Below are 18,985 nucleotides of genomic sequence, written 5' to 3' on the forward strand. Positions count from 1 at the left end.
TAATACAATGTAAATTCTGCATAAGTAGTTGTTCTTGAGAATAATGATAAGACAAAAAGGGTCTGTGCATGTTCAGAACAGATGCAATTTTCGTCCTCAAATGTTTTCCATTCATGCCCAGTTGAATCCATGAATGTGGAACCCGAGGATATGAAGGGCTGATGGTATTGGCTGTCAGTTTCCTGAACAAATGGCACTAGAGTGATGAAAAGGGGAAGTAGAGGCCATCAATAGAACAGAGAGATGCACTCTGCCCACCCTCCTCAGCCCACTGGACTCTCAGGGCTCAGCACAGGTTGGTGACCACCAAACCCACTTCTAATGTGAGTGGGGTGGACAGGTTAGGCCCCAGCGGCTCAGAGTCTGTGGCCCAGTATTTTCCTGTGAGCTGACTCTTCCATCCAAGATGAATATTTTTGAAAAATTCCATGGAGCATCTAGACTTTGTACTCTTACATTTAGATCACTGGGTGGAAGAGTGTCCCAGAAAATATGAAGGTGATCATGTCTCATGTCTCAGTCACTTGCCGAGCTGTGATACACAGACTGGAAAGTCGTCATCAGAAAACTCTGGATGGTGGTTTTCTTAGGAAATTAGACTGATTTTCATTCCTTGGAAATACCCACTAAAGGCAGGGTCTGGGGTTCAGGGCAGCTTGAGAGCTGGGGAAGCCAAGGTCCAGCTGGAGGTCACCTCTTACTCTCTCTGGAAAATCCCCACAGCTCAGCATTGCCATGCACACACAGAGGCTTGACTTCGTGACTCATCCTCAGGTCAGGAGAATAAGGGCCCAAACCTTCCTGTGCTTTGCCTTCTGTTACAGCACCATAGTCTTGTGCTAGAGGTTCTGCTCTGTGGCTAGCCAGGTTTCTGGGCTTCATAAGAGTGGCTGAGAGGCAATTTGGGGGCTGTACTCCTGGGGATCCTTACATAGGAGGCTGTTAGAGTGTGCTGGAAGGTGTGCGCTTGGGAAGGATGTGACTCTGCAGGGCAGTTGGGAGCTTAGGTAATGGGGAGCAGGGGATGGATAGAAGGTGGGGGAGTTGCAGCCCTTGATGGACAGGAGATTATGGCCCTTCCAGTGCAGTAGCCAGCTGGAGCATGCACAGGTGCAGGTGTGACAGACCAGCTTCCAGGCTCATTGGGCAGGCCCCTGGACAAGGAGGGGGCTGCCCCCATCAGAATGGAGGCTGCTGGCTACCTCAGGCTAAGAAACTGCCCACTAGAGCCTGATAATTGGAAATCAGGCATTTGTGGGACTTCCTTCTTTAATTAGCAAGTAGCCTATGAGCCTGGTCGTTCCAGGCCAGAGCTCTGGGACAGCTTGCCTGATGGGAACGTTAGTTTTTCCATTTTCTAACCATGTAAGTCCTGAGTCAAATACTAACACTCTTCTGGGCCTTTACTTGCTCATCTGTCAAATGGGCATCTTGATTCCAGTAGGACTCAATTCATAAGACAGAACGAAAAGAAAATTAGAACATTTGAAGTACCTGAGCACACGGATATAGTCAGTGAGTCCTAACCATCAGTATTAACTGGAAGCCTGCTTTAACACCCTGGTGGCAGTCTCTGTGTCAAACTCGTCTTTTAAGGACCTGTGGAAATGTCTGCTCCTCTCAAACTTCTCCCATTTTCCTGAACTTTATTTTTCCTGATATTTATTCATTCCTTGTATACCCCACTATTTCAACTCTTGGCAATGTTTGGGTTCCTTCTTTATTATTATTTTTTTTTTTGGTAGAATTTCCTTGTTGAGGCTGACTGGGGCTTCACATGGTGATGTGCTTTGCACTGTAAGTTGCTCAGAGAAGACTCACCCTGACCAGGCAGGCTGGCGGGGCTCCCAATTAGCATGTTTCACGATTGAGTGTTTTGTGAGAATTCAAAGGCACAGGGAAGGTTTTTACAACAATAATGGGTGTCCAGAGAAGCAACACAAAGAATTTTCCCGTGCAGTCTTAATGGCTAGCCTTATGATCACAATTCATTAATGCAGAGGAGGTTATTAATGGCTAAGGAGGTGCTTGGGTTTGTTCTGGGGAAGTGCTGGCCACAGGCCGGCAGGCGTGGCTGGGGACCGGAGAGCCATGGGTTCATGCACTTAGCCAGGCTGACTCTAACCTGTGATTCTCTGCGCTGGGTGTGAGTTGGAGAATAATTACAGCTGCCAGGCGAGAGCTTTTATAACTCACTGCATGCTCACCCGCGGTAGTCACGCCCACTCTGCTGTACTGGGCTGAGCAGCCTGCAGGGTGGAGGGATCACAGCTGATCTTCCCCCAAGGGAGGAAGCTGCCTGCTGGGCAAGGCTGACATGATGGGGGCCCTCAGTCTCTGGTGTGGTTCCCCAAAGTCAGGCCTGAGGCCAGAGGACTGCAGCAGAGCAATGGGGTTAATCTGACTCCTTCTTGCACCACTCCCCATGCCTTCCTGGAGAGGTGAAATGCCCTCAGCTGACCCAGCAGAGGCCCACTGGCTGGGAGAAGTCTACAGGCAGACAGGCTGCAGTTGGAATCTGGCCTCACTTCCTGGCTGAGGCTTGGGAGGCAGTGAGGATGGAGGAAACGCTGTAGATACGGTGTCTCCAATGTGCCTGCTCTCAGTGGTCACTCAACAGATGCTAGCAATTGGAATAACAGTCTTGGTCCTGATGGAGTATGTGAGGGTGAGAAAGACAGTGGGCAGTCCTAGGAAAGGTTAGATCATGTCCTCCCCAAGGGCAAAGAGCCAAGAACATGACCTCCCTGCCTTTGGCTTCCAGACCAGGCCAAAGCGCCCAGCTTCTGAGATGGCAAGGACTGTATTGTCAGAGAACATTTGCCCAGGAAGGCTGAACTCAGAGTCAGAGGTGGCCTCTTTCTCCTCTGAGCCCCTAAAAACATTTCCCCCCATTTATCTTCAGTTGCTTTTCCCTTTGTGTTGTGATTTAAAAAAAAAAAAATCACGAGATTTTAAAAAAAACCTCACAATTTCTATAGTAGTTTTCTTTTCTTCTTTTTTTTTTTTTTTGGTAGCAGGAATTTAACCCAGAGGTATTTAATCACTGAGCCACATACAATAAAAATCCCAGCCCATTTATTTAGGGATAAGTTCACATCAAGTTGCTTAGGGTTTTGCTAAGTTTCTGAGGCTGGCTTTGAACTTGTGATCCTCCTGCCTTGGCCTCTGGAGCACCTGGGATTACAGGTGTGTGCCAACATGCACTAGTTTTCTTGTGAAATAGAATATTCATTGGAAAATTCATAAAGCATGCATCTGGAGTTTAATGAGAAATCTTACCTATGTTACCACCTTGCTTGCACACCAGAGGCCTGGACTCTATGGGCTTCATTCCACTCAAGTCACCTTGTTGCTATCTAAATGCAACTAACCTGCTGATTTTCATGGTGAGATGGTTTTGTCACTCACCATGGGCATTCTGAACCACTAGAGTCTCAACTCTTTTTTTAAAAAGAAAATCTATATTTATATTTATACATTCATGCTTCATATAATGACGTTTTGATCAAAGACCCAATATAGGACCGTGGTTCCATAAGATGATATTTCCTGGTGGCATCTTAGCGACAGTTTATGTAAATACATCCTACGATGTTCACACAAAGACGAACTTGCCTGAGGATGCTTTTCTCAGAACATATCCTGTTGCTAAATGATACATGATTGTATACAAGTGGAATCATACAGTGTATATTTATTTTTGTGTCTGGGTTCTTTGGCCCGGCATTATGTTAGTGAGATTTATCTTCATGTATGGGAGCAGGTTATCTGTAAATAAAGACAGTTTGCTCCTTTTTAAAAATCATCTTATCCATTTTTTTTCTTTTATTGGCCTTGCTGTGCTGGTTTGAATGCCTAGTAGTCATCTATTCTTACTTTTTTAAAAAAAATTTATTCATCTTATATTTTTGAAACAGGGTTTAAAATATATAATGATTGCAGGGCTCTCTCTCTTTATGTTTCTCAGACTGGCCTTGATCTCCTGGGCTCAAAGGATTCTCCTGAATCAGCCTCCCAACTAGTCTTGAATATAAATGATGATAACAGGCATCTTTGCCTTATTTTATTTTTCAAAAAGTTTATTGAGGTATAATTAGTATATCATTTGTAATTCATTCTCAAAATTACACAAATTCAATGGCTCACTGACTTTTGCAAGCATCACTCCAATCAGTTTTAGAATATTTTCATCACCCTGTACCCATCGACAGTCATTTCTCATTACTGCCAAACTTCCTCAGTCCTGAGCAACCACATATCATCTCCCTGTCTCTCTAGATGGTGGGCATTTTGCTCTTGCTGTCATGGCCATTTTATATGAATGGAAGCATAGAGCACCCTGTCTTCAGTACACATGGATCCAACCTGTCCTTGCCTTAAGCTTGCTCCCCTGGGGAAACTCTCAGGGTATTACAGTTGTATTTATTTTTTTAAGATACCCTTTATCAAGTGAAGATAGTTTCTTCTTGTCCTGATAAAAATCATGAATATGAATGGATGTTGACTTGCATCACATACTTTTTTCTGCAGCTGTTGAGATGACTGCATGATTTTTCTTTCTCAACACATTAATATGATGAATTATATTGATTGATTTTTTAAAAAAATGTTAAGCCAAGTGCATGGTCCTAAGATAAACCCAAATTAGATGTGACATGTTATCTTTTTTATAGGTTTTTGGATTTGGTTGGCTAATATTTTCCTTTAGGATTTTTGCATTTATGATCATGAGGAGATTGGGCTCTGATTTTCTTTTCTTATAACCTCCAATCCTGATTTTGGTATAGTTTTACTTAATTGTGATCGATCCAAATATTAATACAGCTGTCCTTTGGTATCCAAAGGGGATAGATTCCTTTATCCCATCAGAACACCAAAATTCATGATTACTAGAGTCCCTTATATGAAATGGTATAGATTTTTCATATACCCTATGCACAGCCTTCAGTATACTTAGTTTCTTGATTACTTATAATACCTAATATACTGTAAATGTCAGGTAAATATTTGATATACTGTATTGTTTAGGGAATAATAACAAGAAAATATTTGTACATGTTCAATACAGAAGCAATGTTTTTTTTCCCTTGAATGTGTCTCTTAAAAGAGAACCTGGCAGCCGGGCACAGTGGTACATGCCTGCAATCCCAGTGGCTCAGGAGACTGAGCAGGAGGATCACGAGTTCAAAGCCAGCTTCAGCAAAAAACGAGGTGCTAAGCAACTCAGTGAGACCATCTCTAAATAAAATACAAAGTAGGACTGGGGATGTGGCTCAGTGGTTGAGTGCCCCTGAGTACAATCCCTGGTACCACTCCTTCCTCTGCAAAAAAAGAGACCCTGTCCTTGAGTCTGCACAGCTGATCATCTGCTGGACCCCTGAAGCCTAATCTCTTCTTTTATCATTTACTATCCACTGAGTATCTATGGACTGCACCAAGGACTCACCACCCATTAATGATAAGACACGTTCCTACCCTAAGGAACTGGCAGTCTGGGGGTGGATTTACAGAGACAGGTCAAACATGAATCCTGCCAGGTGACACAATAATGTGCTCTCATGGAGGCAGACAAGGGCCTGAGAAGTGTGAGGAAGCCCAGAGGAAGAGGGGATTCTTTCTGCATAAGAATGAGGCAGGCCTTCCAGAGATGCTTGAGTTGGGCTAAAAGGAAGCATAGGAGTTGCCCAGTGGGTGGGGGCTCTCTGGGAGAGAGAAGGCATGAGAATAGCATGGAGCCTGGTAGTGCTTTCTGCCTTTCATCACCTGGTCACCTAGGGCCCTTTTCCAGACTCCTTGTCTATGAAATGAGGGTCATAATGGCCCTGTATAGTGGTAGGACATGTACCTCTGCCTGGTCCATCCACATGTCCAGTAAGTGCTGACAGTTATTGTTAGGGTCAAGTCAAGGATGAGAGGTCACTCATTCCTTCTGATTAGAAATTGGGTTTGGCAAGAGGACCAGCATCTTGCAAAACATTTGCTTCCTAAGGGAAGGGCCCTCCAGCATCCAGGACACAGTGACTGAGGTCTGTGGTATATGGGTCATTCCTACTGTTCCAGGAAAGCAGCACAACCACACAAGGGCCCCCTGGATTATTTCTGAGGGTACAGGTGCTTTGGAAAGCAGAGATTCAGAGGGACAGAACATGGTCATTCTTCATGGGGAAAGTGGATGGCGCAGCCTCAACCCCCTCTATGCCTATCTGATGTTAGGAAGACAGGGGTTAGGTTAATCAAGTTTCTGTTATTGTGACAGAATACCTGAGATTCTTAACTCAAAAGGAGGGAAGGTTCATTTTGGCCCATGGTTTTAGAAGTCTCAGTCCATGGCCACTTGGCTCGATTGCTTTGGGCCTGTGGCTGGACAATACTTCATGGTGGGAGCATGTGGTGGAGGAAGCCTGTTCACCTCATAGTAGCTAAGAAACAAAGAAAGAAGAAGAGGAGGAACTAGGGTTGTAATATCCCTTTCAAGGGCATGTTCCCAATGACCTAACTTCCTCCCAATAGGCCCCACCTCTTAAAGGTTCTAACACCTCCCAACAGCACCAAAATTAGAGACCAAGCCTTAGTACCAGGGCCTTGGGAGACATTCCAAATCTAAACCAAGGCAAGGCTGGAGAATCAAACACTTAGGATTCATAAGGAATCTCCTTGAAGAATGTCTCTCCAGGATGCAGTGGGGGACACTAAAGCCTAGAGAAGATGTAGGAACGTCCAAGGTCACATAGCATGTCTATCAGAGGCAGGGCAAGTCAAGACCTAGGTGGCCCCCTCTGAGCCCCCAATATTGATTCTATTCCTTTGACAGGCACTGCTGTCATCCTCTGGCTTGAAAAACTATAGTTCATTTTCTGGAAGTCATGTCTTATGTGTGCTGATGAGTTTGCCCTTCCTGTTAATCAACAGGGCTCTGGAGTACAGGGAGATGAGCAGAAGGCTTTAGGCTAGTGCCAGTGGCACAGGATGCAGTAGGAGAAATACCCTGCCCCCTGCATATTCTGGCTGTCACTGGGAGGGAGGGCAATGCTTACTGGCATCTGAATGCTCAGAACATGTGTCACTGCAGCTTCTGTGGCTGTTCCAGGGATCCTTGGATCTGGGGGCTGCCTGCATTACTTGTTTGACCCTGCAAATACATTCAAACAGAAATAGGACACTTGTTTGTGTCCTGAGACTATGTCATAGCACAAGGCTGTGGCTGGATGGTCAGTGGAATTGGCTCCCAGTCAATGAGTGGTTGCTGGGTTAATAAGGGAATATTGAGAAGGTGATCTTATCTGTAGTAGGTGGAATTAAGACAGGGGTCGGAGTTAGGATTGATTCCACCAAAAGAACCTGCAAATTAGCTCAAGGATTTTGGCATTAATCGGATTGGGGAATTCTGTCCTGACATAACTTTTCTTTTTATGGGGTATTGATGAGGCTTGGAACACGCCAGCTTTGTCAGAAGGGTCAGATTCTTTCCCCTTCTCTCTTGCTCAAAATTCCCTGAATTTTAACTTTGTACCAAGATGGGCCAGACTGGTTCTGGGATCAGGGGCATGAGTATAGTGTTGGGGAAGGGAGTTCATAAGAACAAGAAAAAGCACTTCCATGGTTCTGTGGTAGAAGACAATGCATCCAGGTATAGATTTGTCCTTGTAGTGCATTTGATTATTATGAGCATGCTTAGTTAGCCACAACCACTAAGAATATGCTTAACTGTGGTGGACATCTGCCAGTAGTTCCACTTAAACTCTCCTTATGAACTGTAAGAAACTGGTATTGTGACTCCCCAAAGAGGTACATTCATTTATTTATTTTATCATAAGGCAAAAAGACATGAACTGCATATTGGTGTTCAATGTCCCGTAAATCCATATATTCATGTTCTTGTTCATTTAACCTGAATATTCAACAAGAAAAGTGCTCCAAAGCCCTGCCTGCCACCCACATCAAATCTCACATACCTTTATGATGAAAATGTGCTATTGGCAGAGACGAGACAGAACTAACTTAATTTTTCCTGTCAGTCTCTGTAGTAGATCAATTAAACTGCCAAGGAGATCAAATATTTCAGACTGTATTTATTACATTAAGTATTTATGTTCAAGTCAAGCCTTTAAAGCATGATGTCATAGAGGGATGGAGGCCGATTAGATCAATTCAGCAGAATTTTCTGTAACTTAATGGAAATCTAATTGTGTGTTTTAATTTAGTGTTCAGGAGGTAGTATGATCTCCAAACAAAACAATTCTCAGTCTGTGTTTAAGGATCAGATGGCTCTTGCATAAGTTTGGTGATGGCATGAGTTGTCTGGGTGGGAAAATGGAGTGGTGGCCTTTTGTGGGGTTCACAAGTGGGGTTGTTTGTTGGGTTCCATTCAAAGGGACTAGTTGGCTTAAGTTCCCACAGAATGGGAGAAGGATGGATTACTCTTGGGTGGATTTCATGGTGGATCTTCAGCTCAGTGTTGGTATTAATACTTCAAATGCAGCCTGAGGCCTGTAGTTGTCTTAGTCTTTGCTGGGTGCTGACATAGAGTCTTTATTTCTAGCATCTGGGTGAGTCTCTGTTCCCCAGGAGAACATCTGTCCCCATTATCTGAAGAGAGACAGGAAATCATACACCTCAAAAAGGACATACTTTTTGTGAGAGTAAATACCTGGTCATGGGGCTGAGGTTGTGGCTCAGCGGTAGAGCACTCGCCTAGCATGTGCAAGTCCCTGGGTTCAATCCTCAGCACCACATAAAAATAAATAAATAAATAAATAAAGGTATTGTGTCCAACTACAACTAAAAAATGAAACATTAAAAAAATTCCTGGTCACTTTAGAAAAGGCAGAAAATACAGTAGGATGCAAATGGAAAATCACTTATAGTCTTACAACCCATAATCAACCACTATATTTTGGCATTGGTACATTTTTTAAAAATTCTACTTGTAAATACATGTATTCACATTTATATTTCTGATAAACATATTTTATAACTTACTGATAAATTAAACAAATTTAAACTTACAAATATTTTCTATTTCTAAAATATATTTGTATGTGAAATAAATGTACATACATCTATAATTTTAAATTAACATGGTATATGGATGGATATATATATATATACACATACAAACTGTGTGTATGAATCAGGCTTCTGCCTCCATGGATTCAAGCAACGGTAGATCAAAAATATTTGAAAAAAATTGTGTATTTACTGAACATGAACAGACTTTTGTTCTTGTCATTACTTCCTAAAAATACAGTATAGTTAGTTACATAATATTTACATTATATTAGATATTATAAGTCATATAGAGAGCATCTGAAGTATATGGGATAATGTGCACAAACTATGCCATTTTATATAAGTCCTTGAATGTCCACGAATTTGGGTATCCTCAGGGGATCCTAGAACCAATCTGCTCTTTTTCCCCTGCCACACACAAAAATCTTGGGCTACTATAACAAAACACTGTAAATGGAGTGGCTTTAAACAACAAAGCTTTATTTCTCATAGTTCTTGAGTCATTGTTCTCCAGGATCAAGGTGCTGGCAGATTGGGTGTCTGGTGAGGACCTGCTTCCTGGCTCACAGGGAGCCTCTTCCTTGTGTGTTCTCACCTGGTGGAAGAGACAAGGCAACTCTCTATAAGGGCACTAATCCATGAGGACTCTGCCCTCACAATCTAATGACCTCCAGAGTCTTCCCTCTCCAGACCATCACCTTGAGATTAGATACCCAACATATGAATTTTGGAGGTACATACATTTCAGTCCACAGTATGTATGTATATATGCAGACATATGTATATCAAAATTGGATTATGTTGACTTATGTTTCTTACCCTGCTTTTTAAACTAGTGTATTATTGGTATCTTTTACATGGCACTAAACATCTTCCACAATATAGTTTTGTCATAGATACAGCATCTTCTATCTAGGTCACTTATTCAATTTCCTATTATTGGGTCATTAGGCTATTTATAGTTTTTATCACTATATGCTACTCTGGGATAACTTCCTTTGTAGTTAATTTAATTTTAGTCCACTCATGATTATAGATTTTTGACATAAACCAAAACCAAACCAAAAACCAAAAATAAAACAAAAACAAATAGCATCCCCTGCTACTCCCTTCTAGATCCCCGAGTCTGGAAATCTGGTAATTAGGACATGGGACATTGAATTAGTTGGTTCGCTCCTCAAAATTCTCTGGTGAGCTATTGGTACTGTGAGATTACAGAGAAATCAAAGTTAGTTTTAAAAGAATCCTATTTGTGGAAGTCATGTTTTTCTTTGTTAAAAAGTAGTTGTAAGTAAATCTATGAAAAAAAATGTTCAACATCATTAGCAATTTAGGGAAATGCAAATCAAACCTACACTGACATCTCATCTCACACAAGTCAGAATGACTGTCATCAAGAATACAAACAATAATAAAGGCTGGAGAGGTTATGGAGAACAAGGAACACTTCTACATTGTTGGTGAAATTATAAATTAGTACAACATCTATGGAAATCAGCATGAAGGTTCCTCAAAAGACTATAGATGGAACCACCATATGACCCAGCTACACTACTTCTCAATAAATACTAAAGAATTAAAGTCATCATACTGTGGTGACTATGCATGTTTATAGCAGCACAATTCACAATAGCCAAACTATGTAATCAGCCTAGGTGTCCATGAATAAATGGGTGGACAAAGAAAAGGAGGTATATATTCACAATGAATGGAGTTTTATTCAGCCATAAAGAAGATAAAATTATGTCATTTGTAGGAAAATGGATAGAACTAGAGCTACTATGCTAAGTGAAATAAGCCAAACCCAGAAGGTCAGTGGTCCTATGTTTTCTAGAGAAGAAAGAGGAAAAAGAAAGGTGTGTATGGGTGGGGGGGGAATTCATGAAAATCTAAGGGAGATTAATAGAATAGAGGAAAGAGCCCAAGGATGGAGGAGGGTAGGGGGAAGAAGTGCTGGGAGTTATATTGGCCAAATTATACTGTTATATTGTGTGAATGTATTTAACAAAAAATCCCACCATTATCTATAATTATAATGCACCAATAAAAAGGTGAAAAATGGTAAAAAAAATGTTTATAGGATTTAAGGGAGATAGATGTTGCTTGTTGGACAATTGAAATTAATATATGTATGTGTCCAGATCACTAGAGTTCACTTTCCCTCCTTTTCCCTAGGATGGTGACAGAGGTGTCTGTTGATGGGAGACTTAGGGCATGATCTGAATACCACAGAGAAATGGAAGACTTTATCTTCCCCTTTCCTGCAGATTCTCCTTCTATTAAGGCAATCTGTGACTATGTGGGGTCATAGTGAGCTTCCTATAAAGTCATATTGACTCCATGTTCACTGCTGAGCCATGTCTCTCTTTGGACAGTGGGTTCTTGGGTGTAGATCATAGACTTTGGACTGAGCCACATCCCCAGCCCTATTTTGTATTATTTAGAGACAGGGTCTCACTGAGTTGCTTAGCACCTCACTTTTTCTGAGGCTGGCTTTGAACTCACAATCCTCCTGCCTCAGCCTCCCGAGAGGCTGAGATTATAAGCATGCACCACTGTGCCACTGAGTTTTTAACGACAGAATCCTTGCTTCTTTTGGTCTTTGTTTTTCCCATCTGTCTAGTGTTTAGAGGTAGGAAATGAACCAGGCCATGTGTAGAGACCTTTCTTTTGGCCACAGCTTTGGTTCTGTGAATTAATTTGTTTATCTTAACCTCCAAATCTGGGTTTTAAGGACCAGGAGTAGAGTTATCAGTGACTTTCTTGGTAGCCACCACAGGTATGACCTAGCAGGTGTAGACCGTGGTCCAGGGAAAGGAGCTCTGTCACCTGTGCATCTTGCCACCTCAGTCATTGTCACTACTGAGTCACAGAGCATTTAACTTATACCATTTGATGCTTACATTGGAGCAAGACCTAGGCTGAGAGCAAAACCTATCTTAGGCATCCTGTCCAGGGCTGAGCCTGAGGCCATGTCCCCTTCCAGGTTTCTATCAAACCTGTCCCTGGCCACTCTTCCCTGGGATCTTCAACATGTGTGGTTCTCAGCTCCCAGCCATTGGTAACACCCTTGTCAGACATGTCAGGCACTTTCTCCAGTCTTCTTTCTAATTTTCATTTAAAATTAAACTTGCATTTCCGAGTTTAAAAGAAATTCATGTCTATTGTAGAAAAGTGAGCAAAATCTGAAACAGGCAGAAAAATACAAATCATTAGCATCCTCCTCCAAAAAGGGACCATCATTCTTAATTTTGGTCTTGTCACACCTTAGGTTCTCTTTGTCAGTGAGTGCCCTTTGGGGAGGAATACTAGGGCGGCGGGGGCGAGGGGGATAGGCCTTTCCAGAAATGTGGGGCCAGGTCCTCAGGAAGACTCTTCGCTCATGGTGCCAGCACAACCATCCTTCCTAGCAAAATTGTGACTCCCCATAGGGGCCTCTCTCTGTGCCTGGTGTCAGTGCATGTCTGTGAAGGAGCCACTAGGAGCAGTGGAACAGTCAGAATTTGAGATTCCACTGAATGCACAGTAGGCTAGAAGCCAGACAGTTCACAGGGCAGGGGAAGTGGTTTTCAAAATTCCTTGTACACTTGGCCTTGGTGATGTATCTTACATTCATCTTAGATCTGCTTACCTGCTGTATGAGCTGCTCTGTCAAAACGGAAGCAGGAAGGATGGCTGCATTTAAACCTTCCCTTGTACTAAGGCTGGTCCTACTTCTGCAATGAACTGTGCAAATTTGGAGCTCAGTTTCTTGATGTGGAGGGTGGAGATGAGTAATGCCCACCCCTCAGGGGGGCCATAATGGTAAAGACAGGTGTTGGTGGGTCATGGTCAAGGTGAGCTTCTTTTTGTCTCTGAGAAAGATGGTCAAGGAGGGGAAAGACCCTCAAATGTGCTTGAGAGGTCAAAAAGAGGCCTGACCCTGGCACTGGGAAGCCTGGCCCTGGAGAATGAGGGTGGGGACATTCCAGTCAGCATAGCTGATGTTCTGAAAGCTGATCTCTAGGTGGGTGCCAAGTCTGAGGGACTTTGAAGGCCCTGGTGGGCATGGACCTCGTCTCTCATGATCACTGTCCCCAGGTGGCCTGTGGAAGGATTCCAGACCATGCTAGAATGGCAGGATGACAGCACAAAGCTCATCTGCAACCTGCAGGCATGCCCAAGACAGCAGGGGAATTGGGGACACAGGGGTACTCTTCTTGGTGTGGCCCTCAGCTCTTGCTTGAGATTCCTTCAGAAATTCTAGCACAGCATGCCATGTCTGCCACCACCATCAGCCAAGAGGCAACCATGGGTGAGAGGGACAAACCTGGGCCTGGACCTACACTAGGTGCTCTGCAAACCAACTGCCTCAGAGACTTTTAAAGCCCAGTTCTCCATATCTTTGAGTGATAAATAATATCTAACAGTTCTGCTGATGGAATCGTTAGATCCAAATACCTCAGTAAGTATTTATGTCCCTAGAACTTTATGCCCATTTAAAAAGTACACTTTTTGAAGGGAAAAAAACATTTCTTTTTCATTTCTAAGTAGCTACCATTCCTTTGTAATGGGATTGTGTAGCTGATGGTCTTCATTCAGTGTCTCTAGTCTTGGAGTCATACTGGATGCCACCGCCCTCATTTTATATTCTGCATGGAATTTCATGTGGTGCTTGCAAAATCCCATTTCATAAAGATATGACACCCTGAAAAGGAATGCAGCATGGTCTCATGTTGAAGTGTGAGCTGCTTGAATGGCAGCTGACCGATGTGGCTGGTTTCCCTCCGGTATTTAAAACATCCTTGCACTGCCTTAAAGTGAGTTCTTAGGGGTGTCCTGGCACATAGTTTGGGAGTGTGGATCTGCATTGGATCTGATTAATGATCTGTAATGTGGGTATTATCCCAGTTTATAGAAGTCAAGGCTCAGAGTAGCCAAGATCTTGGCATAAGGCCGCACAGCTGGATTTTGGGGGAGACTAGGCCTCTCTGGTACTCTGATAATCCTTTGGAATATTAACAGATCTCTTGAGTTATACATCTTGGGGCCTTGAGCACTTGTCCTCCCTGTGATGTCTGAAGCCAAATGGATTCAATTTGCCTCTTTTAGGCCCCAGACCCTTCCCTCCCTTCAAGCCCCCCAGGAGACAGAGTTTGGACAATGAGCCTGTTGTTTTTCCTTCCTCCAGGGGGTCCACTGTGTTCTTGCTGTGTCCCAGATCCCATGGGGCTCTCCTTCCTCCCCACCTATGGCTGCCAGAGTAACCGCACAGCCAGTGTGGCTGCCCTGCGCATGAAAGCCCGTGAGCACTCGGAAGCCGTCCTGCAGTCGGCCAACCTCCTGCCATCCACCAGCAGCAGTCCCAGCCCTGCTGCCAAGCCAGCTCCCTCCGACAGCAGCCAGGACAAGACCCCTCCCACCAAGGAACAGAGCGAGGGAGAGAAGAGTGTATGAGGGTCCAGAGTGCCCCCGCCTGCCGTGTCCTCCTCCCTGCCCTCCTGCTTCTCCCAGCCTCAGCCCTGCAAACTCTGATAGCAAGGAGAAGCCTGCTGCCTGGGGCTCGTGGACCCAGGAAAGGCTATCAAGCTCCCTTGGTGCCTGGGGAGTCTGACAGTGGGGCTGGCTTCTTGGGTGACAGGTCCTGATGGCACTTGTAGCATCGGAGTCCCTTCTGTGATGAGACCCCTGAGTTCTCATCCAGACCTACAAGTCTTGGAGGGGAGGCAGATTTGCTTGCCCATCACCTTTCCTGTCCCATTCCAGGGCCACCGTTGCAGGTCTTCTCAACCCCAAGAACTATGGCAGGGTCATCCTTGAGAGACATCCAGGGCTGACGTCTTATGATATGAAATGGGACTGTCCCCATGGCATTGGTTAAGAACCACAGAACTGGTAGAATCTCAAACAACTCTTGGCTCAGGCTAGACTAGCAGTAAACCCTTTTCTCTTATTGGGGGGGTATTGGTTGTAGGCTTGGTTAGAAGGGGAGAACACGTGGGGTGGGAAAGGGCTGATAGGACATAGCCTGCTCCAGGGGTACATGGTGCTCTCTCCTAGCAGATCTCACTTGGGCACATCTGGCTGGGCTAATCAGGCTGGCCATGGGTTCCATGAACTGGGGGCCACCATCTTGACACTGGGAGCAAGTGGGGGTCCCCACAACTGAATCATCTACCTGCGGGTTCTGCCTCTCTCCTGGAAAGACCTGGAGGTTGGTGGAGAAGTTGATCAACTGGAAGGCAGCTCTCTTGCCCAGGAAAAGGTGAGAGCCCTTGGAGGGGAAGAAGCCCCTAGGAACACCTCTGAAAAAAATACTACATATCTGGATGAACCACCTTCCTCAAATCCCTGGCACCTGGAGGGGATCTCCAGTGGTGATGCTTTTTTTTGTTTTTTTCTTTTAAACTGGGGAAATCAAATGTAGGAAATGAGACAGAAATGGCACATGTGCTGAGATGAAGCTTGGGGAAGACGGCTTCCTTGTGGTGTGAAGAGAATTAATTCCAAAGGGCCAAATATCATGGAGATTTCTGTTTCTGTCCAGAGTGGCCATTTCTCTCGTGTGGATGGTAACCTCGAAGAGATTGAAGGGGAATTGTGCAATAGCATGAGCCCCGCCCCTTGCCCCATACCTGAAAGGTTATGGGTTTTTGGTGGCTTTTGCTGATGGTGTTCCCATGCAAACTGTCATTGTTTTTATGATGATTACTTTCATTTCAGTTGTAATCAAAACGTTATACTTTCAGATCCCCCCTTTTTAGCCTCCCCCGGAACCCCCAAACCCTGAGTGTATCGTGCCTGTCTATGATTACTGCAAAGCATTTGACAAAACATACTGTCTCCTTTAAAGAAAAAAAAAATCAAATCCTTCTTCCTGCTGTATTTTGCTTGTTGAGTACAAAAATGAAACGATTTGCCAAAAAGCGGCAAAGTCGCTTCCGTTTCCCTGTAATTACGAATGTTGGGTTGAGCGATGTAAGCTCAAGCCCTTACGCACACTAACTCTTCAATCTAATTGTTTGATTAAACTCGTATTTCCTCCAGAAAGGTACATAAATAAGTGAACTGTTGGGCAAATTAAGAATACTTAACAGCATTGCATCCGAAAAGTAGTTACGCTGATTAAATTTTGTGTCCTTGAGGACTTTCAGGAAATTACTTTTGATCGTCAATAACACAATTAAGTAAACTACACACACATTAGCATGAATAATTGATAAGAAATTATGTATTACCACGAAGCACTGATTTAATAATTCATGACGAGACACTCTAGTGACTGTGCAAAACTGGATAACATCGAAAAGTCTGCCTGACGTTACGGAAAGAAAGGAAAGAAGCAAGCGCCAAACCTCTGCAGAGATATTGAGTACTTAGTTTTGTTGTACAGAGGCAAAAAAGTAACCGATGCATGATGTAGTTTCTGTTTGTTTAAATACCGAAATAAATTTAGAAGAGTTAAAAGAAAAACCGAAAAACTCAGGTCCTCTCTTTGTTCCTCCTGGCCCTGGGGCTGCAGGGATGGGTGGAGTCTTTTCTTTCCAATTCTCCACTTTGGTCGTTGTGCAAATGGAAACCTTTTAGAAACTTCCAGGAGAGCTTTGAGGCCTTCGCTGAAAGCTTTAGCAGATGCAGCCACAAGACAGAGGTCTCAGTGAAAGCCAAGAGCACTCCCCAGGTGCCCAAGCATGCAGAAGTCAGTCCTTCTGTCCCAGGATGGGTGGACATAGCCTGCCGGATCCCCTTTATGGTTGTCCTTGGTGAAGTAACCTTTTGGACAGTCATCTCTGGAGCCTCAGTAGTTCACCCTGTCTGCAAAAGTTCATAATGTGACCATAAAAAGGCAGTCAGGCTTCAGTCTGGGAAGGAGGTGCAGGCCCCAGGGATTGACTGATTGATTAATTATTATTATTCATTTATTGGTTGAAACACTCTGAAGAGCATGCCTTAATGCACTCCAGGTTATGGGAATGGAGCCTAGAAACCACTGAAGTCACGACAGGGGCAGCAGCTTCCTCCTGCAGGATGATGGCTCTGAGAGGAGACACAAAGGTGGGGGTGACAGGGTGCGAGGGTGAGTGGTCGTGACACAGGACACTGCAGGACTCGCGGGATCCCTTCTGCATTCCTTGGTTGGTGCTTTATTTAGGAATAGCCAGCACTTGGCTTCTCTACTGGGTGGAAAGAGCTTCCCTAGACTCTGCTACTGCCTCATTGCCTGGGAACTTTGCCTGGGAGCATCACTAATCTGAAAATCCAAAGTCCAAAATTCTCCAAAACCTAAGGCTTTTTGGGTACCAACATGACACCATAATTGGAAAATTTCACTACATGAAACTTTGTTTCATGCACAAAATTATTAAAAATATTGTATGAAATTACTTTCAGTCTCTTTGTGTAAAGAGTATATTAAACATATAAATTTTGTGGTTAGACTTGGGTCCTCTCCCCAAGATAACTGTCATGTTTATGCAAATATTTCAAAATTTGAAGGAAAAAAGCCCAAAGCAAAAATCTGAAACACTTCTGGTTCCAAGTATTTTGGATAAGATTACTCTTCCCATTTCATAGATACAGAAACCAAGGCACAGGAGGGTTGGGCAACTTCTCCAAAGTGAAATGGGTGGTAGCCTCCAATAAGGAAGAGGGAGAGCTCAGTCCCTTTCCCTGTCACACAGTGAGTGCTTAATAGATGAATTGATGAAATTAACTAGGTGGAGTCTTTAAAGCTCCAAAGGATAATGGAAACTTATGAAGGCCTGTTGAATCAGGCATGTTTGACAGACTGTGAATAGTGGGTAACTTTCTTTGCTTTTGCTTGCTGTTTGTGGGTTCTGTCCTGAGTGGGTTTGTGGAAAGGAAGGATGGCCCACCCCAGGGCCTTGTCAGACCCCACTCAACATCTCTTAGTCTGGCTTGGCAGGGGCAGAGCTCAGCTTCCCCCATTTGATCTGCCTCTGGACCAGTGTATCTGACCTTACCGTGTGTTTCAGTCTGTCCCAGAGCAGGCCCAGTGGGGATTCCCAATGTGGATGGTGCCCAGAACTCATGGGCCTCTCCAGTGGTTTTCTAAAGAGGTCACCAAGAAGCGGCTGGAGACTGAATCAATCCACATAATGGACACTCTTCTTAAATTTCTAACTTCACCAGAAAAAGTGAAACATTTGTTGTTTTGGGGTTTGTTCTTCTTGCAGTGCTGGGGATGGAATCTAGGTCCTTGCTCATACTTGGCAAGCCCTCTACCACTGAGCTACATTTTCAGCCCCCAAAATGAAACTGACAAACCCAGAGCTTGGCTGAAGCAGTGAAGGGCACATTCTGCCTGTGTGAAACCCCAGCTCTTAAGGATGTGTGACTCTGGGCAAGTCTTGGAACCTCTCTGTGCTTTGATTCTCTTACTAATAATGGCAGCAACCTCCTAGGGTTCTTTGAAGATTAAATGAGTCAGAAGCTCATGGTGCCTGGCACAGAGGAAGTGCAATATGAAGCCTAGCTCTTGTCCTACCAAGTCCCACACATATCAAAGGCTTGAAGATGTTTTTCTGGTGAAAAACCTTAATGTTCTCAAGAAGGCAACAGGATGGGTGGGCTTCCAGAGGGAGTTGGAATGGCCACACCCAGTCCCTAAGCAAGTCACTGGGCTCAGAAGGGCAAGACTTCCAGGAGCGGGTGTGTGCCCAGGCTCCAAGGATGTAGACAGCACCTGAGAACTTGAATGGGAACCTGTGGAACCCAGAGGCGGGTGTAAGGGTGGAGGGAGGGGTGCTGGCAGGGAAAAGAAAGTAAAGGCTCTTTTAGTTGTAAGTAAAATTAAAACCAGTGTAAGTCAGAAGGATACTGGATGATCCCACGGAGCTCCAGGTAACTGGGGCTTTAGTGGGACAGGCATCACGAAGGAGGTTGACACTCTGCCTCCTTCCCAGTGCTCTCTGGCCCTCCCCTCTGTTTGTTCCCCTGCAGGGGTGTCCCCTCCCCTTTATCTCTCCAGAGC

The 18,985-nt window shown here is 44.2% G+C and overlaps 1 protein-coding gene across 1 annotated transcript in view; it reads left to right on the plus strand.

The window, feature by feature from the left end:
• Drgx (dorsal root ganglia homeobox) overlaps window positions 1–16,471 on the plus strand; it is a 29,613-nt gene extending 13,142 nt beyond the window's left edge. Inside the window, exon 6 of the mRNA XM_048807591.1 lies at window positions 14,183–16,471. Coding sequence (XP_048663548.1) covers window positions 14,183–14,448 — 266 coding nt within the window. The 3' untranslated portion in view covers window positions 14,449–16,471. The remainder of the gene's footprint in view (window positions 1–14,182) is intronic.
• Window positions 16,472–18,985: the final 2,514 nt, after the last annotated feature.

The sequence above is a fragment of the Marmota marmota genome, unplaced genomic scaffold (genome assembly GCF_001458135.2).
Source record: "Marmota marmota marmota unplaced genomic scaffold, marMar, whole genome shotgun sequence".
Taxonomy (NCBI): Eukaryota; Metazoa; Chordata; class Mammalia; order Rodentia; family Sciuridae; genus Marmota; species Marmota marmota.